This window comes from Ambystoma mexicanum, chromosome 8, assembly GCF_040938575.1.
Source record: "Ambystoma mexicanum isolate Mex_15411 chromosome 8, UKY_AmexF1_1, whole genome shotgun sequence".
Lineage (NCBI taxonomy): Eukaryota > Metazoa > Chordata > Amphibia > Caudata > Ambystomatidae > Ambystoma > Ambystoma mexicanum.
The window spans coordinates 774690760-774715481 of NC_090929.1; the positions used below are offsets into that span (position 1 = coordinate 774690760).

A 24722-nucleotide genomic window follows, 5' to 3' on the forward strand; every position below is an offset into this window, starting at 1 on the left:
AGGAAGTTCCCCCCATGCCGGGTGAAAATCCTGTCTGGTGTTGTATTGTCCTCACTGTCACTGTCAACACAGTCCTTGGGGATTGGTCCTAACAGATCATTTACAAGATCAATGGAGAAATGTCGGTCATCAACCGCCATTCCAATAATGGTGCCTGCGGCTAGAGTAATACTCTTTAAGTCGCTGTTATCCACCTCTATTGGAATGGTGTCATGTTCTATGTTGACTAATGGTGTTGGGTTTACCCCCAACCCTTGCTGTTGGAGAGAAGCATTTAGATGTATGTAAGCATCAGGGTTTTTCAACTCTTGTCCCCTTTTAACTTTCACTTCCAGGGAGAATTGTCGGGTCCTTTCTGGGATGGTGACTTCCTCTTTTACCTGAATTTCAACTGCATAAGGTAGCAATTGAGCTGACCTAAATGCTTTTTCTGGATCATCAAAGCCCATGGGATTATCCGCTAATCGGGACCAAGCTTTGAAGTTTATTAGGTCCAAACTAATGGCAAAGCGATTGAGAATGTCACTGCCTAAGTAAAAGGCGGCAGTGACGTCTCGCACGACCCAACAATTATGGACTATGCTCTTGTTGCCAATGGAGATTTTGAGCATACACCTGCTTGGCAGGAGATGTTTTGAATTGGGTGCTTCCAGGTCCATTTCCCATTTGTCTATCAGTTTGAAGGTGGGAATGACTGGATCTTTTGGGAGTTGGCGAAACATGGCTTCGCTGATGAAGCTCTTACCGTTGTTCACACACACTCGAGCGAGAACAGAGTCCTTCCCATCATTTAACTGAACAGGGATGAACAACTGCTCTCCAATTTGCTGAATATCAGCCAGGCTTTGAGCTGATTTCACATCTTTCTGGACTATAGGAGTGGGAGTTTCAGATTGTGGATTGGTATAGAATTTCAAAGTGTTTCCTTCCAGCGTGGAATACCACTTTAGACTGGAAGGAAGGTTGATTTTCAGAAATAGAGAGGACCCCCCATCACCAGTCTGTTGTCCTACTGCTATTACTGTCACGTCTGGAATCTGGTTGTTCTGGAAGTGAAATTCTACTTGGTCAGATTTTTGTTCAACCATGTGGCATGTGCCGTTTAAACTAACATGGTTGACACTCTGTTTTAATTTTATTGGTCGGCTAGTCTGGGTCCAGAGGACCTTGTTTACGCAATCTATTAGGGGTGACAACCTTCTCAGGAGGTCATTCCCTAGTAAACAAGGGGTGCCCTCTGGGGTCACAACTATGACCGGGTGTTTCAGCTTGTGTCGCCCAATTTTAATGTCCAAGTCTGCCGTCCCCTCGACGGGAATTTCCTTCCCGTCAAAGTTCTGCAGTTGTCCAGGAAGAGAGGTGAGAGGAATTTGGTAATTCTCTCCCCTTCCTGCATTCAGTTCATCAAAGGCCCTTCTGGACAGAAGGGTAGCTTGAGATCCAGTGTCCACCAGTGCCGAGATTGTACCCTGCCCCTGTACTTGTACCGGGGCATAATATCTTCCCTCCTTCTCCTCAAGGGGGCACAGATAATGTACATTTTTGGACAACTGGTGGGCTAACTTTCTGGTTTTGGACATCGCGAGAGAAGAATTTTGGGCAGAATTCTGTGGAGAGTCTTGGGAATCTGAAAGAAAAAGTTGGCAACTGGAGATCAGAGCCATTGTGGGTTCCCCTGGTTCCGGTTCTGGGCTGCCCCCCCCTTTTTGGAGGCAGTCCCCAGGATGGGTTTGAACCAGGGGATTTTCTTGCGGTTGGTTCTGGGATGAGATGGTGGGCGGCGGTAGCTCAGTCTCCACATCTCCCCAGTCTGGATTTGCATCCCTAGGGACCCATTTTTCTTTGGGAGGAGTTCCCCCCTCTCTGAAGGAGAAGATCCTTTTCCCAGGATCCTCTGAGGATCCCTCTCCCTCAAATTGGAAGATCTGTACCTCCTCCTCAAACTGAGTCTGTTTGGGTCTTTTGTTTCTCCTACCCCCCCTCTGCTCCTTAGGAGGCAGACTTTCAGGGGCAAGAGATTTTGTTTCCGGTTCCTGGGTTTCCAGGGGCTGTTTACAAGTGAGGAAGGAAGCTTCCTCCAAGGCTTTACACCCCCCTTCCCCTTGTGCCTCCTCCCTGGGAACCGGTGAGTTATCGGGGTGCTGCCCCCGTCATTGTTCTGGAGCACCAGGTCCAGAGTTGGGTGCGTTCTGCGCCGGCACGCCCATCTGAGGGTTCTGCTGAGCCCTCAGTATGTGACCCAGATCCCGCGCCATGTTTTGAACCTGGCGCTCTAACTGGGAAACCCGCTCAGGCTGATACGGGGCCCTGTTTTCTCCCCTGGGCTGATCCCGGGAAGGGTAGCTGTCCCTCCTCTGGTAATACCCCGGGTTGGGAAGGTTTGGGTACCCCTCCACCCTTGGCCTCCCCTCTCCCGGATTCAGTGGTCTGGGCTCAGGGAACTGGGGAAAGAAGGATGGATGGTTTTGGGGCTGAAAGTCGGGTGGATATCTGGGGAAAAAGTTCTGCCCAGGGTTTGGTAAATTTCTGCCCTCCTGTGGGAAGTTTGGAGGGAAGTTCCCTGGGTTAGGTGCTTGTCTGGATCCCCCCCCTTGGGCTGGAGGAGTCCACACATAACCCAGGATGGGTCGATTTCCCTTGTAACGGGGACTTACATAATCAGGAGAGCGAGGGACCCCATTTGTGGGGCTGCCTCCTTGGCTCCCTGTCTGTGACTGACCCGAGGACCTCCTGGGCCTAGCATTATTAGGTGCAGGTAGGTTTTTAGGCCCCCCCATCTCCAAATCCAAAACGGGGGTGACCTTTACCTCTGCCACCTTGGCAGCAGCAGGGGTGCTGTTGGCTTTGGGGTTTTTCTGGGCATTACTTTTGCTATCTATCGGTTTCTGCACCTCATAGATCCGGGTAGCCTGTTCAATGACCCAATCTAAGGATCTTTTCTCGTGAAAATCCCTCACGAGCTGGGTCATGATGTATTTGGGCAAGGCATGGAAAAACGTATTTATGAACTCTCTACTATCTGTGCGCACCCTTCTTGTGGTCTGTGCAAAAGCACGCTTTAACTCCTGCACAAATTCTTGTGGGGCCTGATCCTCCCCACATTGCAAATTGTAGGCTGCCTTGCGAGCCTCTTGAGGATTTCTGTGAACAGAAAAATGTTTCAGGATGGCCGCCTTATAGGTGGACCATCTTAAATGATTTTGGTCCTCCAGCCCCGCAAAGAAACTGGAGTATTCCGGGGAGAAGGTCCACTTTACATATTGAATGCAGCTTTGGCTGTCCTTCAAATGGAAAGTCTCCATCATTTGTTCAAACAACTCTAAGTGCTCCCAAACAGAATACTTAGCGTTCTTATGGTAAGGCGTGATGACGCTCCTGATCGCCTTAATCTGCTTTAAGGGGTCCTTAAGCAAGGCCCTTTTTGCCTTATTGGCCTTTTTGGTTCGGGTAACCCTTGTCCATTCTTCCTCGGACTCAGAGGCACTGCTCCCAGAGGTTCCCGTCTGTTCTTCCAGGTTTTCCCGGATTCTGCGAGCCTGGGAATGGCTGGCAGAATGTGGGGGCCTGGTCTCCTGTGTCCTGCGCAGTTCAGAGGAGTCTTCAGATTCCTCCTTGCTGCCAGGATTTGATGGGTACCCCCTCCACTGACCTAACTGGGCAGAGGTTTTCAGGATGCCCTTAATGGGCCTACTCTCCTGGGGTTCCCCATTGAACTGTACTGTACTTGGGTGCCCATACCCGGATGCCCACCCCTCCATTCCTGAGTGGTACTGGCCTATGAGCCCCATACTCTTAGCTGGATAGTAATCTGCCATCCCTGCGGCCCTGCGCTCATGTGCGCCAGGGGACATGGGGGTGGTAGAGTCCAGGGACTGGGGGAGATGAAGGCCCCTGGGGTTAGGGCTCCTGCGGTTATGGTCAGGAGTCTCTCTTTCCCAGCGGACCTCATCTCTATCCGCCCCTGCTCCCTGTTGCAATGCAAGAGCCTGCATTTGTGCTTTCAGTTCCTCTGTTAAGGCCTTACTCGACTCTATCAGTCTCTCCTGCATCGCTACCTGTTGTTGGAGCCTATCATTGTGTTGACAGAGGGCCTCATTTTCCCTCTGTGCTTCCTGGTTGGTCCTGGAGAACTGGGCCAGTCTTTGCTGCAGGAGGGTTACCTCCTGGGCAATGTCCCTATTGGCCTGCTCCTTTCTTCCTAGAGCATCCTCCACCCTTCTGGTGTGCTCTACCAAGTTCTGGTTTTCTTTTTGGAGGTCACCCAGCCCCTGGTGGGCCAGGTGATTTTCTTCCATTTTTCTTTTTAAATGGCAGACTTCCTGGCCTAAGGCGTCTCTTTCCTGACTAAGAGCCTGCATTTGTGCCGCCAGGTCGTCCCTTTGCCTTTGGAAGGCACCAGCTTTCTGGCGCTCCTGATCAAACTCTGCCTGGGTATCCAGGTCTTTCAGAATCAGTTTATTGCTCTCCTCCTTCACTCTATCTAGGTGGCCTTGCAGGGTGACTACCTGCTCAGCACATGCCCTATTGAAGTCTAGCTGTTGCTCCAGCTTTTTCTGGCTTTGCAGTAGGGAGTCCAAACCTTCTTGGTGTTCCTTCTGCAAGGCCAGAAATCTGGTATCCTGTTCTGACTTTTCCTTTTGCAGCACATCCATATCCTCCTTTATTTTAGTGATGTACTGTCTGGTCTCATTTTCTGACTCCTGGCTTCTGTGCAGCCTTTGCTCAGAAGAGTCCAGATCAGATTGGGCCTTCTCTAACGCCATCTGTTGCCTTTTTGCCAGATCATGGCCTTCAGCACATTTATTCTGTATGGCTCCCATGTATAAATATAAATATGCTGCTATCCTAACAATCTTGTCGTGCTCATCTTTGGCCTTAGGAGCCATATATAGTTCACTCAGGGCCACGTGTAATGGACCCTGATCTCTATATATATCTGACCCTGTTTCAGTGACCTGTTGCGTGATGGCCTGCAACCAGACTGTTTGGTCCTGGTGAGTCCATTCACCTCTCACAAATAGTTTGTGTAAGAAGTGCTCTCTGGCTATTTTCATATCTACCAAGGTCGTCATTCTAGAGATTGGTCTCTGTCCTGACTTACGGAAGTTAGTATTTTAGTTTTGCAGAACAGAACTTTTCTTGGAGTGTCCCTTTTGAGGAATGCTTCACAGCGTAATGCAGCGTGGTGATCCGACTGGATGTATGTATCCCGTCAGTTAGCACACTGAATTAAGCTGCACAAGTGGTATTCTAACCCAAACATCCCGGACGAGCCCCCAATTTGTAAGAGGATTCAATTCAACACTACAGCTAAGTCAACGCCTAGTCTATAATACTGAATGAAAACCCTTATTGATATATCTTTAGGTCCAGTTCATGCGTTCTGGATGACTACCCCTATATAACACCCCTCTCTTGGAATCCCCCTGACCCCACTGAGCCAAGAAGAAGTTCTGTTTTGCAAGTTTAAAAGGTTTATTTGATAATTTAAAATAGATATATCACACTTTATAATAAATTAATACTTGAATATCACCCTTAATCTGATATGTTAAAGATTAACAATGGAGAATCTGGCACTAGCACACTTCTTTATAATCAATAAGGAGTTGACAAGAAATGGATAAGGTAGCACACTGGTAAATAGGAACAAAAGTATAATGTGGTAGAGGATGCTTTATGTAAGCTCAGGTGGATGCAATATTCAATGAATGCAGTACAGAAAATACTCAATATGATTTCAACAAAACAATGTAATCACTTTTCTCTGGCTATTCACTCCCCCCCTCTTTATGCAATGCAAGGGAATGGGAGGAAAGCACGCAGTTCTCAGAAATGCAATCAATGTAATCAGTTCAATCCAGCAAGCTTAGACAACAGAAAACAGATAGGAGTTTTGAAATCACAGGCCCAAATTGCTTTGATATGTGCTGGCAATGAATTAAAAAAATATGCTAAACGCTTTTAATTCCCTTACAGAGGTTCAGGGTGAGTGGTATCTAGTTAATATTAGTCCAGGCTCACACTAGCAATGATGCAGGGATAGTTAGCAGGTTAAACGAATTTCTGGCAAATGGAAAGCAAACAGCAGCAGTTTTTACATGTGAAGAAATTGCAAATCGTGGTAAAATTCGCGGATGCGTGTTCCGCGATTGCGGTAAAACTATAAGGGGTAGGAATGCGGTTCTTGTGCGATTCAAAGCTACGATTCTAAGCTATCAGAGGAAAGTTACTGCAAGTCTCTAGCCCAAACGGTCGCGGAGATATGAGCGATTTAATAAAGGTCGTTTTTGGGTTTGCAAATTTCAAAAGCTCAAAATGACAAGTGCAGCTTGCAACTAGAAATGACAGGTGACAGCCAGGAGGCAGTTCTACTTAGGTTAAATAGATTGAATTAGATGAATTTAAACTAAAAGCTTGGTTCTACACAGTCCTGCTGGGTACTCACACAATATTCTTGAATTAAATGGGCCTCGCCAGGGATCTGGTCAGGGTTTTGGACTGGGCTCGGGTCTCTCTCTGGGCACAGCACTGCTTTCTCTCTGGGTACAGCACTGCTTTCTCCCTCTGGTCTGGTCTCTAGTTCTGGATAGATTGAAGTCTCTAGTTTGGCTCTCTGAAGGTTGATGGAGGTAAGTATGGATTTTTCCGGCAGAGCGTCCCGCTGCAGATGGAATTTGAAGGTGCCTATCTGTCCTGTCTGTCTGCTTTTATGTGTTTAGAATGTGGGTGTGTTCTAGCATCACTGACCCTACCTCTCTCTCAGCTTCTAATTGGTCAAACTTCCATTTATCATTTGATTGGGGAATGAACTGTGAGTCAGAGTGATGTCATTTTACAGCCTGCAGAAAGTCCACTCCTCCTGTCAACTTACACACAAATCTAGATTTGAAACAAATACATATTTGCAGAGGTACATATTGTTTTAAAATCATATGCACCCATCATGCATTACAGGAGGTATACCCTGTTCAAACTCTGCTCTTCCTGGGAGCTTGCATTCAGAACTGGCACATATTTCACTTTTTAACTGATTTTGCAATTTCTGACATTGACCCAACTTTACATACATGTGCGCAGGGAGTATGGACATTAACTGAAGAAGTTTCAGATTTTTAACATGCATACATTTAGAGTAATATCCACTTTTCCGCTAAAACCCCCCTGAACACACCACCGGGTCGAAAAACCTCTTAAAATGTGGGCAGAAAAATCACAAGAATTATGGTTTCCTTTATAAAATTTTCACATGTCCGCTCTATGAGTTATTCATCTTTTTAAAGTTATGTTCTGGCTCCAAAGGGGTGTGGTTTACCCTCAGCACAAGGTTGAATTTCTGGTTAATCCAGTTCTGCCAAGCCAGCTTGCTCTCACAGGCAGTGCTCCTCCCAGCTCCTGCCAAGAGGAAGCTACATTTTACGACTGCGGTAATAAAAACCTTTGCCTGAGTGAAGAGGGCTTTGTCCACTCTCTCGCAGAGCCCAGGTAATTCAGTTATCAGATAGATGGCATATCCTTAGTGGGGGCAGCAAAAGGAAGGTTGGCCTGGGAACACAGTGGTGACTCAAGTTTCACTGCTGATGGGGGTAGTTGCCAGGCAGAATCAAGTTCCTTAAGCCAGACTTTCAGCTACTGTCATGTTATTTGTTGCTTTTTAAATTAACTTGCAATTTTACACATGCAGCTAGAATGCTGATTCTAAGTGCAAAACTATGACATTTCAACAGTTACAAAGGCATGTGACACCAAACATAGGTCACTTATTTAATCTAAACATTTTCGATTTTAGTGTCTTTAAATCCAGTGCAACTTAAACTGCTGACTCCATAGCTCAGCCAGTTCTGTTATAAGCATTGTTCTGGGCTCTTCATTTCCCAGATTTTGTAGGCACACAAAACTCCATTCTACCAAATGTCTGCTGGTGTTCAGTGAATATTTTGCACCTATTGCAATGTTTAAAATAGACACTTTGGCTTGCCTTCAGAGGAACACAGGGTGGTTTTAAAACGCCGGCTTTTGGATAGTGGTGAGTACTGGTACTGCACCCATTTTTGGGATTTAACAAATGAATTCCCCACAGTTATGGGTTTGCATTTGGCAATCAGCATTGCCATTCCCAATGGTTTCAGACTACTGTGCGGGTAGTCCAATGGTGGTTTTAGGCAGTGTCCTTCTGTGCCCATAACATCGGCAAAAATGGGTGGCAGCCTATTCTTCCTGCATTTCCCTGTGCATTTTCTGGGAAGCTCTGGCCATCATGATGTTTTCATGTCAGTACTGCACAGTTTTGAGGTAGGGCCCGGATGCATGGGTAAATACATCCCACACCTCAGGGGAGGGTTTTTCTGATACCAGGCGCATGGCCCCTTTGAATGAGGAGGGAGGGAAACACAATGGGGGAATAGCGGGGGAAAGGATGGGAGTGGTGCTGTTTGCCCGAACGGGCTACCCCAGGGGTGCAAAGAGGGGGAACAGGTTTTGAAGATGGAGGGGCATGGCCCCGGGAAGAAGATGGGAGAAAGCGGAAAGGAAGGCTGGAGAAGGTGGTAAGGAGACTGTAGGGAGCAAAGGATAGGTAGGGAGGAATTTCAACTGATTTATTTATTTAATTATTGGGGGAATTGAAAATGTTTAATTATTAAATTTGTTTGGCAAGTTGTTAAAACTAGATATGTTAGTCTGTAAAGCCAGGGGGCCAGGTTAGCATTTATTTGTGAGCTTTGGCTTGTCACAGTAAATCAACCTTTTCCACTACAAGTGAGTGTGGGTGTTTTGTGTAGTAAGCCGAAAGGGGGGAAACCGGGGGAACGCAAAGCCTTTCCCCTGAGGGTTGTTTTGGGCGATGCACAGGCCAGCGAGCTGTCCTGTGCATAGTGTGCTGCCAGGGTTATCTAAGGGGGCAGGGAAGGTTCGGGAACAGGCAACGGTTGAGGGGGAGCTTTTGTCCCTGCCCGCCCACCCCCTTTATTAGGGCTTTTAGGGGTGCACATTTCTGGGAGAGGAGGATTCTATCGGGATGTTTCGTTTTTCCCCTACTGTGGTTTTCTGGCTTTTTGGCAGGATGTAAAAGGGCCTGGGGGGTGGGGGTGCTGGTAGTTTTTGTGTGACAGGTCGGGGCATTAGTTGGGAGAGTTACGATGTAAGGTTTTGTTGCTGATGTGATAGGTCAGCATGGGTGCAGGTCATAGGAAGGAGGAGTTTGGTGTAGAGGGGAGTTGAATGGGTATGAAGTTGTTTGATGCCGGGGATTGGCCCCTTTGTGTGAGGGGGGAGGCAAGCACAATGGGGGAATAGCGCAGAAAAGGATGGGGGTGGTGCTATTTACACAAACAGGTTACCCCGGGGGTGCAAAGAGGGGGAACAGGTATTGAAGATGGAGGGACATGGCCCCGGGGAGAAGATGGATGAAAGCGGGAAGGAAGGCTGGAGAAGATGGTAAGGAGATGGTAGGGAGCAAGGAATAGGTAGGGAGGAATTCCAACTGATTTATTTATTTAATTGTTGGGGGAATTGAAAATGTTTAATTATTAAATTTGTTTGGCAAGTTGTTAAAAACAGATATGTTAGTCTGTAAGGCCAGGGGGCCAGGTTACTGTTTATTTGTGAGCTTTAGCCTGTCATATTAAAGCAACCTTTTCCACTACAAGCGAGTGTGGGTGTTTTGTACAGTAAGCCCAAAAGGGAAATATGCTAAACATGAATTTCGCTGACCTAGCCCAGTTTCTCCACTACAAATTATTGTGTACTATACTGTTTCCGTGCACATTGAATCTAGTGGTTAAAGCTGCCTTTCTTCGAAACAGAATCACTGCAACTATATATGTATAAATCGTTTATGGAATGATGTTAATTGCTTACAAGAAAGAATAGCTTTTTTACATTTCCTCGTGATCTTTTCTCTGTTTATTCTGTGTAGCAAAAAAAGATGGCATGGAAAATGAAACAGGCAATCATCTCTGTTTTAATGAGTACATTTCATTTTCGAAAAGCCGTTTATAGACATAATAATAGGAAACTGTAATTATCACGGTGGGTTCTGTTTTCCTTGGACTCTAACCATTTGCATTATCTGAGCCCTGAAAAACCACTTTAATGTTTTTTCACAGACATGTGTTGGGAACTGTGTTTATTTGTACATACAAAAGAAAGAGGAAAGTGCAATATTTACAGCCATTGAACGCCAGATTTTCCTGTTGCTTGTACAGATTGAAAACCACCCATGGGGAAGAGTGCGGGATCTGATGAAGAAAACGAAGTTGAAAAATCAGAATAAGTTAGGGTTGTCATCGATGGCATTCAAGAGGTCGTGCCCTCAGCTGTACAGGTAAGAGGGTAAGACTTGGGCATATATATATATATATATATATATATATATATATATATATCGATATCGTATTCAACTAATATATTACGTGACATGATCGTGTGAAAGAAAGTAGGAGTTCCTTTAACCCTGATCTTTCTAAAATCATAGTAAACATGCAAGCAAACATATTGAGTGGAGCAAAAGCGATCAGTGTTGCTGTGTGTTCAACAATGGGCTTGGTGTGACTGTATGTGCTCGGGAAGGCAGTTTTGGGGGTTTCTAATACTCTTCTCATGAGTGAAGAGGCACATGAGAAGAGCAGTCATGCGTGCAAAGGTTGAGCAAGACAGTTTTTAGTCTTTAGCACACCCGTATACCTTTATTTTGCAGCTCTACCCTCAGAATCGGTGTACACACACACTGCTGGTGAAACCCCTAGCTCTCCTATACTATGCATTATTGGTTACCGAGCACATGAGAGGTAAAAAAACTGCGCCATCAAAACAAGCAAAAAAGTCTCTTTGTAAAAAAGGAATCTAAGAGTTCATTTGAAATTATTCCGAACATGGTCATAAATGCTCTGATTACTTAATGGTAATCTTCACTTCGACTAGTCCTACTTATCCTAGTCAGAGTGCTCACTCTATGAAGGCCCTCTGCCTTCTGACAGAACCCTTCCAAAAAGTCTTACTTTTTTGGCTCCTCCCCCTCATAGCGCGTGGTATGAAGCACCTGACTGATCCCATAGTTCTCCTGTTTTCCTTTCTGTCCTTCCTGATAGTGAACCCGGCAGAGGCCTGTTGGGCTAGCCTCTTATTTTCCTGAACATTTTGAACCTGCTGCTGGGCATTGTGGTTCTAAGAATGCTGTTTTATGATTTCCCACGTGGCCTCTTCTGGGCGTGGACTTTGGAAGTGGAGGGCAGACCCAGGCCTGGTGAGCATGGGTCTCTGTAGGAGCCTCTACTGGGATCAGCACAAGGAGTGCCCAGGCTTGTGGGTGGCTGCAGAAGGTCACACTTCTAGAAACATGGACCCCACTGCTGGGCTTTGGGGGATCTACGTTTTCTATTTTATTTCTCCTCAGTCCCTGCTAGGCTTCGACCTCAGCAGGGGAGGGCAGGCCCAAGCCTGGTGAGTATGGAGCCCTCTGGAAAGATCTGCCATGCTGAGCTCTAACGGTGTCCAACTTATGGGTGGCTGTGCATGACCCCTCCTTTGGTACCAAAATTATACAAGAGGCGCATAATGCCTCTGGTTGCCTTTCTATTGAAGCAGATAAAAAAAATAAAGGAGAGCTTGGTGAGGCATCATGGGTTATGACCACAAAGAGCGGGAGAAGAACGGATGTAGATGAACCTATCCGCCCATTCACCCTGGTAGGTTCATGAATTAGCTATACTACAAGAGCGCCAGAGGGCCACAGCGAGGCCATTGTTGAGTTAGGTTATGCAGTAGCAACACTTAAGTGTAACGGTCCTGGAGCAATTTTCATAAGAATATGAGCCTGAGAACATGATTTGAAGGAAGTGGCAAACGTCATGGGACAAACATTTAACAAAGTTAAAACTCTGTTGATGTAATGCAACTTTTTAAAGGGATAATTTAAACACCAGTGGTTTTAATATGTATAAAGGTCCTTAGAGAGCAGCAGTTGCATACATTTGGTATTTGATTTACTCAATTTAAGAGATCATAAATCCAAAACCATGGACACATTTCTATTATTGCAGCCTCCTAGAGCAATATGAGAGCATACAAAAATCTCTCTCTCTCTCTATATATATATATATATATATATATATATGTATATATATATATATAGTGATTAATCCTGTGGAGTCATCACTGATCCCCAGACAGAGCTCTCCTCCCATGTGGCCAGGGGACAGCAGTCGCTACTTGATCCTGACCCTGGGGGTGGTATTGTGAGGGAATATCACATGGGAGGAGACTGCTATCGGGGAAAGGTGGCAACCTTATCAGAAGAGATCTGGTATTCTTCCCTTCCCAGAAAAGACTTCATAATTGCAACATTCTTGCCTCAAGTACGGAGACAAGGAAGAGGAGGAGGGAGTTAATGTGGATTGAAGGAAATGCCACGCTAAACGTGCAGACTAGTTGTTGCAAGGAAACCTGAACGCACATGACAAAAATGCTGTGCTTATTCAAACAGTGTTGGAGAAGAGTGAAGCAGGAAGCCAAACCAAGGGAGAAGGCAGCAGCATGGGAATGGACCATGCTGGAAAAGGCCTACGGTACCAGACTGCCACTCCAAAGAGACACTTCTTCAAACCCTCATGTACAAACCCAGAAGATGAAGAGGGAATGAACCCAGAAGATGAAGTGAAGATTAATACAGAAGAACCAAGTAAGATGAATCCAAAAGACGAAGTGGAAGTGGTTGATGAATCGACCAGATGGGGGAGTGTAGAGGAGGTCCCAAATAAAGCCTGCACTCCAGTCGCCCATTTTGAAGTACCAGGAACGTTCACACCGAAATTCGTGACGTATGAGGAGCAAATAAACCAGCAGAGAGCCGCAGTGGGGCTCTGCCCAGTGCCTATCAGAAGAACAATACCTGTTGAAGTACCAATAACCAGACAACCATGGACAGTAAGGTACCCCTTAAGAAAACCCTACCAGCAAATGAAACAAAATGAAGATTGTTTAAGTACTGTACAGGAAGAAACCAAAAAGTCTTTAATGGAAGATGAATGGTGACATCAGGAGGGACTGGACTAATGCACCCATAGAAGAAATGACAACCAAAGGACAACACGAAAAGACAAAATGCCGTGAATAAGGATGTCATGAACCTATAAGAAGAAAGCAATGTTACAATACAAAGAAGCTTAAAGTTGCAAGCAGGATGAAGCTATTCAACCAGCTAACGCCTGTACATATGATTGTAACCGCAAGAAAGCTAAGAAAACAGTGTGGCTTGCTATGCTAAGTAGAAGAATAGAGCAGCAAGCGCCATTGTACACAATCTGCCTCAAAATGAAGCACATTGTATAAGTGCTAGTCCACTTTGCACTAAAAAGCAGAACCGACCCAGGTTACTATTACTATAGGCCAAACGCAAGAATATTCATATTCTAGCAGACACGAGGAAAGAAAGCTGAATCAAAACTCGGCAGAGGCAGCTTGTGCCAGGAAATCCAAGGTCACATTGATAGAAGCTATGAACAGTAGCTACTTTTAATTGAAGCTAAGAACAGAATATACTGCCTGTGAAGAATCGAGATAAGAAGGCGAAGGCAGGTGGCGGATGAAACGAAAATCAAATACACAAATTGAAAGAAACGAGGCAAATCCATGGTGTGGTAGCATGTGACCACCCGAGCTAGACGAGGCACTGATTCACACCTACGCTTGGCAACCGCCCAGACAAAGATATCAGAACTTTTTCGACACAATAAGATGCAGTTTCGAGGCCAACCACAGTGAACTAATTGACACATAGCCCATAAAGTGGTGATTGATTGAAGGAAGGCAGGGTAAATTGGGGGACACCCTGCCCCTGGTTGACCGTTCTGTGTGCTGCTAAGCAAAGTGGAGATTTATGCAATGGGTTGATGCCAACCCAATCACAATGGACCAAATAATATAGGGTCCTATAGTTAGTAGAACCAATGAGACATCGTACTTTTAGTGATATCTACAGTTGTCATTTTTGAAGGAAGGGCTTAGATGCCACCTGATGGTGTTTACCCAATCCCCTCACTCCGTTACCATATACAGATATAGCACCTATATTAAAGTTACCTTTTCCTAACCAATATAATTGCATGTTAACTTTTGAGTGTTACACATCAGATTGATGCGTTTTGAGTAAAAAAGTTATGTTTTGTATGAAGTTTGAGGGAGTTGAAGCTACACGGACTATCGCATCACTGTTGATTTCCATGTTTCCCCATTTTTTGTCCTTGTCATTAAACAGACTCCCCTTTGCCAAACCATTGAGTTGTCCTTATTGATTGGTGTTGGAGTAACAAAACCTGCACCCCCATCCATCTCAAGGTGCAGCTATTTTGTTTTAAAGTACTCTGGAGCGAACCCTGACTCTATGGGCCGGCCGGGGGTCTCCCCACTACAAAGCGCTGGTGAGTCTGCCCTGAGATGTTGGGGACCCCAGTGTATACAGATAGGCATGTGAGCAATTAAGGACTTGTTTTGAATACCAACCAAGTATAATACAAATACATAATTTGCAGAAATCCTCATGTATGAGATGTCAATATGGGCAAAGTTGGAGCAAATTTAATCACAAGCAAATGAATACTAGTGAAGAAGGTAAAATACAGAACTTGTATATGAGATATCAATGTGGGGAAAGTTGGAACAAGTAGTGCCTCAAGCCAATGAAGTATATACAGTGAAGGAATGCAACTGTGCTATAATGAAAGATGGTGAGCACATTAAAAGAAGTCCTGGTGGAAGAAGCAGATCAGACAGTGAGCCTTTTTGGTGGTGGGGGGGAGGTACCTGGCCGAGAAGCATACCAGGGGATCTGCAAGACCCCAGAAGGAGATTCCTGGCAGGGGAGTACACCAGGCAATCCATTTGAAATATGCAGAAGAATATGATGTTGTAAAATGATATCTAGCAGGACAATATACCAAGGGATCTAAGAACCAAATGCAAGGAAACTCTGGCAGTCAAACACCAGGCAAGCTGAAGTTGAATAAGTCCATTCACTTTGTAAGAAGACACCTGCCTGGAGAGTATACCATGGATCTGATGAACCTACTAGGGGTGGCTATACCAGGAGGTCTACAGAAAGCATAGAGAGAAACTTACTTACTTTTGCATTAGATATGGCAAAACAAATATAATAGAGACTTTGGCAAGTGGAAGTGGTGAAATTGAGTAAAGACCTTTTTCCTGTTGGAATCAAAATACCTGGCAGAAGGGTATAAGTAGAGACCTACAGAGCTCACAGGAAGATCTCTAATGAACAAGTATATGAAGTGGTCTGCTAACATATCAAAGGGGGTGAAGAGAATCCTATGTGAAACATCTCATTGTGAATAAAACCCTTTGGTTTGTGAACTCAGTGCAAAGAAACCTAATGTTAAATGTTAAAGGTAGTTGTACCGCGCACCGTCACCAATGGAATTGGTCCCCAGGCGCTCTGGCGGATCTGTAAACGATAAGGTGGGATGGGTTCGTAAGGTGAAGAGGGAGTAGGATAGTGAGAGGAGTGGTGTTCTGTTGGCAGCTTCAGCTCGGTATACACCAGATACTGAGCTTTGGTGCAGGTATTGGATCGGTGTCAGTCCGCGTGTGCTGTTGCTCCGGCTTATGTGTTGTTGCAGTGTTGTGAAGTGCATGCGGCTTGTGGTGCGAGAGATGGTTGTGTGAGTTTTTGAGTTTTTAAGTATGCAGAGTTTGAGGTTATATTGGTTAGTGGGTTACCTGACCTTTAGCATGCTAATATTCACAGTTGTCCCTAAGTGTGGCACTTGTTGGCCTTTCACAGTCCTATCTAGAAGCGACGCAAGCCAATGTTCACTGTTCTATCTAGGTGTGGGCATGCTAACATTCACAATCTTATCTAGGAGAGGCACAGGCTGGTGTTCACAGTTCTAAGTGTGGCCCATGCTAACATTCAAGTTTCATCGAGGCGCGGGCATGCTATCCTTCAATCAAAACCTGTCTAGATGCGACACAGGCTAATGTTCCCATTCTATCCATGCGTGGGCATGCCAACATTTACAATTCTATCCAAGTGTGGACATGCTAGCATTCACAATTCTATCCAGACGCGACGCAGGCTAATGTTCACAATTCTATACAAGTGTGGGCATGCTAATATTTCCAATTCTATCTAGATGCGACACAGGCTAGTGTTCACAATTCTATCTAAGTGTGGACATGCTAATATTTACAATGCTATCCAAGTGTGAACATGTTAATACTTCCAGTTCTATCTAGATGCGACGCAGGCTAGTGTTCACAATTCTATCTAAGTGAACCTAAGAAGAGATGAATGGTGCAGAATATATTGGTTACACACACACACTTCCTGAACCAGGTATCAGGAACCAACAGATCTGGTGTGTGAAAGAGACACTTTTACCATCCTTAAGAAGATGTTATGTGAAAGAGACACTTTTAATAATAATAATAATAATAATTAGGCTTTTATATAGCGCTACAAACCCTCAGGTATCTGAGCGCTGCTTATTATTACCCACGGTGTGTGGTGCTCATTTATCGACCTCGGAAGGATGAAAGGCTGAGTTTGGCCCCGCCGGGATTCGAACCTGCGTTAACAGGCTCTGCACGGGTGTCAAAGCGGGCGCTCTACTCGCTGTGCCACTTGACCGGCAAGACAATTCAGAGTAATACAGGTTTGAATCCCAATCCTGTGATTAGAGACTGGTTTCTGGTCTTAAGCGTGTTATAAAAAAATAATTAAGTAATTGTTATTCATCTTTTTCTGTATGTGATATTTTAATACGTTGTTAGATGTTTAGCCCGTGCTTTCTTTTTATAATATGTTTACTGTTTTATAAAGTATATGTTTTTAAAATGCCATCCTTACGGAACTATTGGTTGGAAAAACAAAGACATTCTCACCATTCCACCTGAGATTATACAGGAGAAAGGAACCACCCACTGGATCCAAGGATTTCTTCTTGGGAGACACTATTTTGGTTTGATGTATCTACTTGTTTTAATTTTGTACACTTTTTGCGAAACCTGAATGAGAGACATTTTCCTTGCACCCTTAGTTGTTCATTTCCAGTGTGAGCATCAGATTAATATGTTTTGGACACAAGCACAGTATATATAAATTTGATAAAGAAACACAAACTGATCCTTAGTTTTAGTTTCCTCGTTAGGGACAGGAAGGCCTTTATCCAACCCTTTTATTTTAATAAAGATGTCAAATGTTGAAAACATTACAACTTTGCCTCCACTGCTAATTTCTGACCCTTCACAATATATATATATATATATATATATATATATATATATATATATATATATATGCATATGAAAACATTTTTTACAAAAGCGTTAAGGTTAAACCAATAAAAACATAAAGCCTACAAACATCAGAAATATAACGTTAAGGTAATAACATAATAAACATTATCAATACATTAAGAAACTTAACTCACCCTGTTTTTGTTTTACAATATTTGTTTTGCTCTAAAATGCTTTATAATGTAATGTAAGTAATGTAAAGTGTTGTGTGAATACTTGTTGGTTTTTAATAACAAAAACATTTTTAAATTGATTTTATTTCTTTTAATGTGTATTACAATTGTAATGTTTTTATTAGTATTTACAGTTTGCATTATTTATAAAAATGGATTTAGCACACATATTACATGTTTACATTTTATTTGCACAGTGTGAGGACTATACATGTTGTCTACATATTGTAGAGGAAGCCGGGAGGATAGCTCAGGGGCAGTGTGTTTGACTTGGAAGCAAGACAATTCAGAGTAATACAGGTTTGAATCCCAATCCTGTGATTAGAGACTGGTTTCTGGTCTTAAGCGTGTTATAAAAAAATAATTAAGTAATTGTTATTCATCTTTTTCTGTATGTGATATTTTAATACGTTGTTAGATGTTTAGCCCGTGCTTTCTTTTTATAATATGTTTACTGTTTTATAAAGTATATGTTTTTAAAATGATATCATGCTAATTGATATTGTTGTATATGTAAATTACGCCACTTGGATGCTTATATATATTGTGTTATTATAGATTTATTTATTCACATTTTCGGTGAATTTTTGAAGGAATTCTGCTTCTGTATAATATAATTTAATGTTCATTTTTTATTAATATACATACAGCCCTTTGTTGTATGTACAATATTAATAATAATAATAATAATGATAATAAAAAAACATTAAAAACAACATTAAAACATTAAAAACAACATTAAAAACAGAATTATATATATATATATATGAATCATAAACGCATATAGCAAGACAAACATAAAAACATAGTGAATCTAAAATGTCCAATTCTATAGACTTAAAATGATAGTCAGCAAGATTAAAACAACAATTAAAAGCTCATTCAATTCATACTTCAACAAATTTCAGGTAATGTTTAATCATAAAATGTAGAACAATTTGATCATTACCTTCCATGAACATTTGCCAGGGCAATAAGGCATTGTTACATTCAAAATGATTATTATAGGGTTTCACAATACCTTCTCTAACCGAAATAAGACTCTCACATCTTGTCATAATGTGCTTAAGTGACGCAATTACATTTTCTCTGGAAAGTCGGCAATATCGCTCCCCACGTGGTATACCTTTTCCCACCCTCAATCTCCAGGGCTATACAATAGTTGAACTTTAACAGAATGTATTGCCTTAGCTTCGATTCTGGAAAGGCCTCAATGTATTTAGGAAAAGTTTATGTGGTTAATAAATGCGTCTCTATTAATCTTAGTGGATAATTGTACCACATTATTATCCTGGTCGAAAAATAGAATTTTCTGTTTAACCCAGCTTTTTATCTGCTTAATGTTAATTGATATCATGAGAAATCCACATCCTCCCTTCCACTGAGTATATAGAGTAAACATTTTTCCCCATACTCTGATCCGGATGTAGTTATCAAGGCCCAGAAACGCTCTTACATAGTCCACCATGACAGTACCATTGTTCAGTGTTAATAAATTCATTGAGCACATAAAGGATCTGGGCACCAGAATCGAAGAGCTACCGATCAGGTCATATTCTAGATAGAAGTACTCCACAGATAGTGATTGAGGCTGTGCAGAGCAGTCTACATAGCATTTTTGATTCAAATCTGACGAGCTCAGATACAAATCCATGGCCCCATATTTCAATACCATAAGCGAGTACCAGTATTATTTTCATAGAGTATAGCAGTATAACAGTCTTAACTGACAGCCCACCATTCCTTCCGATGAACTCGCTTATCATCCCAACCAGTCTCAGACATTTTGGTTTTGGTTTTTCCCAATGTAATTTCCAATTCAGGCCTTCATCTATATAATGACCGAGATATTTGTACAATTTCACACATTCACATTTTTCCCCAGCAAGGAACCAGCTTATGTTAGCTTTTTTCTTTTGCTTCCCAGCAAACACCATAACATTAATTTGTTTCAATATTAATCTGGAGACCATTGTTTTTTGTGAAATCTCCAAGATCATTGATCAGTCTCTGGAGTCCCTTTGGTGCATAGTCTAAAAGCAGCAGATCATCTGCGTAGGCCAGCCAGCGGATGCCCTGCATTTCTACTTTAACAGGACATGTCGCACTAGATCGGTAAGAAAATTCAAGGTCAGCCAAATACAGGTTAAAAAGTGTTGCTGCAACAATACAGCCCTGTTTTACCCCTCTACCGGTGGGAATAGAGACAGCCAATTGGCCAAGAGGAATTAAACACACCTTTACACTGGTTTCAGAGTGTAGTAACATTAACATTCTCAACAGACCTACAGTATGTTCCATGCTACCAGCTTCCACCAGAGTTTATGTCTTACCACCGTATCTAAAGTGGCACTGAAGTCTATGTAGGCACCATATACTATGGTTTTCCTACATGACCATGCATATTCCACTAATGAGACTAACATAAGTATGCTGTGTGATGTCCTAAACTTCATTCTGAAGCCATTTTGACATTTACTTAAAATATCATTTGCTTTTATCCAGTTATTCAGTTCTGCTAAAAGTATTTCATTTTGTTATTTATCAATTTTGTATTACACAAGCAATTTATGCATGTTTTAACATTTATTATTGGTCTACATAATGATTTTGCATTATAAACAATGTCTTGTTTTTATGCATTTATATATATGTTTATGGTCCTTTTGTATGCCTTTAGGTGTGCGTGTGAGTTAAGGTTACCCAGATAATTGATTTTAATGTAATTTTTTTTATTTTTTATTTATTGATAACATTTATTATGTTGGTACCTTGATGTGTATATTTCTGAAGGTTACGTGATTATTGATTCTGAGTGTTTGTTGTAATAATATTGTGTGTTGCAAGCGCATGTAGATTATGTGTGTGTGGCATGAGAGCATGTTGCAGAAGAACCCATGGCATAAATATATCTGTATCATAAGTGTGTGAGATGTACTTTTTTTTAGTTGTAATTGCGTGTGTCACTAGATTTATGCTGTGTTTCATAGGAGCATGTGTTGCAGGAGCGTGTGTTACAGTAGTGTGTGTCATAACAGTATGTGATAAGAGTATGTGCCATTAGATAAGGTGTTATGGGAGCCTGTGCCATAGGAGTGTGTGTTGTAGGAGCATGTGCGTAAAAACTTTGTATCGTTGGAAGGTTTGTGATATGTGGTAAAACTGTGTTTCATAAGAGTGTGTGTCGTTAGGCTCTGTGGTGTAAGGCTTATGCATGCTTGATATTTAAGTGTTTGGCATATGAATGTATGGGGTAGAAGTAGCACATGAGTGTTTGGTATAAAGCCATAAAATGCACATGTCCTATATGCCTTTTATATGTATGAAAACATGCATTTAAATCAGGTTTGACTTTCATTTGAGGCTTTTACAAGTAAAAGACTTGTATTGAACTTTTATAGTCTGTACATGTATGAAATGTACACCTCCCAACAACTGACATCAGAGTTAGTTCTGAATGTTATGTGAAGACATTTTTAGAGGTATGTTAGTCTACACGTATGAATTCATTTCGCACACATACGTGTAGAATTTGTATATAAAGTGTAAAGTACGTCCAATAAAAATGGTATGAAAGCTCACATTATAGTCAACTTTAACTTTAATGTTTATTTTTAATATGTATGGGAGTCTGTATGACTTCTCCAGTTAGTATCTGTATGTAATGTATTCTCCTGAAAACTTACATCACAGTAAGCCCTGACTTTCCTGTCCATTTTCAAAAGATGTACATTGTGTCATCTACAAACTGGGAAATTCTAAAACTCTTGGTACAGTTTGTACATTTTTCGCATCTACTGAAACTAACATCAAAATCAGTTCATACTTCTATGCAATTTACAGCTCCTGAAAAAGTACATCAAAGTAAGCCCTGATTTTCGTGTGTTTTCAAAAGATGTCAAAATCATACGAAGCTTCATACACTTTGGATGAAAAATGTACATCCATTACATCGCCAGAAAAATTATATCAAAATCAGCCCTGCCATGCCTTTGATGCAAGTTTTCAGAAAATGTTAATTTTTTAATATACAAACTGTAAAACTCAGTCTGCGTATGTCATTACACTGCATGTTGTAGGGACCCGTGTGGTTGGAATATTTGTTGGAAGAGGTGCGTCGTAGGTCCATGTGTTATAGGAGTGCATGTCGTAGGAACGCTTGTTGTCTGAGCATGGATTCTAGGGGCGTTTGTATGTAGTTGGAGCATGTGTAGTAGCTGCATATGCTATAGGAGCACTTGTTGGCGTGTGTGTGATTAGATTGAGTCCTAAGAGTGTGTTTTGGAAGAGTGTGTGTGGTGCGTGCATGTGTTGTAGGAGCACATGCCTTGCATTTACATGTTAGGTGTATTCAGCGCAGGTGTGCTAAGCGCGCTTGTTTTAGGAACATGTAGGAGTGTGTCATCGCAGCACATGGCGTAGGGGCACGTGTTATAGGCGCATGTGTGATTAGAGTGTGTGGTAAGTGTGTCATAATAGTGTGTGTGGTAGGAGCATGTGCCATAGGTGCATGGGGCCTTGGTGCACATGTCCTAGGTGCACCTGCTGTTGGTGCACTTATGATAAGAGCCTGTGTCAGGAGTGTGTGTCATAAAAGTGTGTGTCATAAGAGTGAGAGTCATAGCAGTGCATGCTGTAGGTGCCTGTACTGTATGGTAAGAGTATCTGTTGTAAGATAGTTTATTGTTGGAGTTAATTTCATAGGAGTATGTGCCATAGGAATGTGTGTGAGTGCAGTATAGGGACACATGTAGTTGCAAATGTCATAGGATGGCCTGTTCTAGGAGTGTGTGTCACAAAGGTGTGTGTCATAAAAATGTGTGGTAAGTGTGCATTGTAAGATGTGTTGTGAGATTGTGTGTGTTTGGAGTATGTAACATAGGAGCATGTGTCATACAGCCACATGTTATAGGTGCATGTGTGTGATGTCCTTGTCCTATACTCCTTTTTCATCTGTGTTCTGTGTTGTTTTCTTCACAGGAGTCCATGTGGGACTCCTGGCGGTGCAGCTCATCCTTTTTGGTTGTGGTGAACAGACCCTTGGGATAACCTTATGGCACATGTGCTTGGGGGTACAACCCTGTACTCCTAGTGTATGTTTCTGGGCAAATGTGTGTGGCCCACAGAGCAGGGTATGGGCTGGTGGCAGCTCCATGCAGAATTTGACAGGTGTTCTGAGTATCCTCCATTTTGGGATACCCAGGCCCTGCCATAGGAATCAGTGGATTCCTGATAGGAGACAAGATGACCCCTGTGTCCTCTTGCTTTCTATTACATGTTACCTTGTTTTCCCAAAGTTCTGGGAAGCCCTGACTCAGTCCCTTCCCCTGACTGGCTGTTGGGTGGAAGCTCCATATATGGTATTGTGGGGAAGTCCAGGCCAGACTGGCTGGAGCCTTCCCAGTGACTGTATGTTGTGGGTACCCCCTTGGGGTGGGACCTGGGTGAATGCAGTGTGTGACCATTATGCACTTCATGTTATATGTGTCTGGTAGCTGTGTGTGTGACACAAATAATGAGACAGCCCTACCCGAAACTGACATGAATGCAGTGTGGTGTGCTGAAAGGCTGGGTGCTTGTCCCAATCCACATTCCTTTTTATGGGTGTCTGGATGGAAGAGAATGGCCTGAATGCACTGTGAGCCTGATTGGCTACCTGCCTACATGAATGCCCTTCTGAATGATTGGCTGCCTGAGCTGGGCTCAACAGTGTGAATGAGAGGCAGAACAGTATATCTGGGGAACTCTCACTTACCAGAATAGTTCAGAAGCTCAAGTCGAAAACTTGATGCTTAACCTTCAAGTCCAGCTGGAAGAGAAGAATTGCTGCTGCTTTCCTTCACCAATCCAAAAGCTGCTGTGTCTCCAACAACTGATCCAAAAGAGGACCTGACTAGGAGACCTCTTCCCGAACTATGAGGGACCATTGTGCACCAGCTTAACTTCACCAAGACTCTTTGTAAGTCAGTCCTCGAAAGGCTGCCAACCGGAGACGGGGTCCACCGAGGAATCCTGAAGTAAGCGCCAGGACGTCAAGGCCATTGACGACCATCACCGTCGACTGAGGTTCGAGGACCGCTGTAACCTTGTTGACCGGAGCCACAACATTCCATTGCCTAAGACACTTTGAAATTAAGGACTCCTTTTCTCATCACCGTCGACCACTTTGTCCTGCTGGAGAAAGTAAAGGTCGCTGACGAACCAAGGAGAATCCACCAGTGGGTTTCCTGCCAACCAAAGTCCACAAAGACACCAACGAAGATCCGAAAGCCAGCCGTGGTCGAGTCCCAATCACTGACACCAACACTGATGACCCGACGCCCTTGCTGGGCCTATGTTCTTCATTGACTGTGCTTTGCGGCAACAAACTCTTGTCATCGAAGTGCACCGCCACCTCATCTTCACAAAACGTCCATGACCAATCGCCGACAAGCTGTGCATGGTCCGAAGCTGCTGCCTGGACGACATTGTTCACCTTTTCCTCAAGGAATCTCAACGATACGTGCCTCCTGCCTTAAAGGGAGTTCACTCAAGAAGGATCCGCCGATGACCCAGCGTCGAACTCTGCTAAACCAGGTACATTGGAGTAGTAGAACCTTTTTTGAAGGAACCAAGATGATACTAAACAATATATGGACTGGCTTGTTTAAACACTTTATTTACAGGTTGCCCAGGTGGGGGGGATCCTCACACAGAACTGTGTCTAGTGTAGGGACCCAGTTCTGACAGTTGTTTAACCCAACTCATCTTCCCTCTTATGTCTATTGTTGATTCACTTTACTATTTGATTTATATGCCAATGAGAGTGTCAAAGTTGGTGTATTTTAATGGATACAAGAATTAACTGTGGTACCACAAAGATATTGTACATATTTATCATTATAGTATTTCCTGAGCACAAAGTGTTTTATTTTGTGTGTATATAACCTGAACCTTATTTATATAAAGAACTGTGTTATCACTAACATAGTGTGTGGACCTTCCTTTGTGGGGTCTTGGAGACTACACTGTTCTTAAGAACCAGCCCACATCACGTCCTGAGAGCTTAAGCCTTGATTGCTCGCCCAACATTACCATAGAGAGGATCTTGGCTGGGGTGCTCTGTGCTTCTACTCTGCCATATAGAGGGCAGGAGTACAGATAACCCCCCCTCCAGTCTCTACACTGGTGTCAGCTGTGGGATGCTTATGATTTTAAGAATCAGTGTGTAACCTTGCCACTTACAAAATATCAACTTTT

At 43.1% G+C, this 24722-nt stretch overlaps 1 protein-coding gene across 1 annotated transcript in view; it reads left to right on the forward strand.

Moving 5' to 3' along the window:
* Positions 1-24722, forward strand: part of LOC138472433 (uncharacterized) — a 927133-nt gene that overhangs the window by 839686 nt on the left and 62725 nt on the right. Inside the window, exon 6 of the mRNA XM_069610598.1 lies at positions 10206-10324. Coding sequence (XP_069466699.1) covers positions 10206-10324 — 119 coding nt within the window. The remainder of the gene's footprint in view (positions 1-10205; positions 10325-24722) is intronic.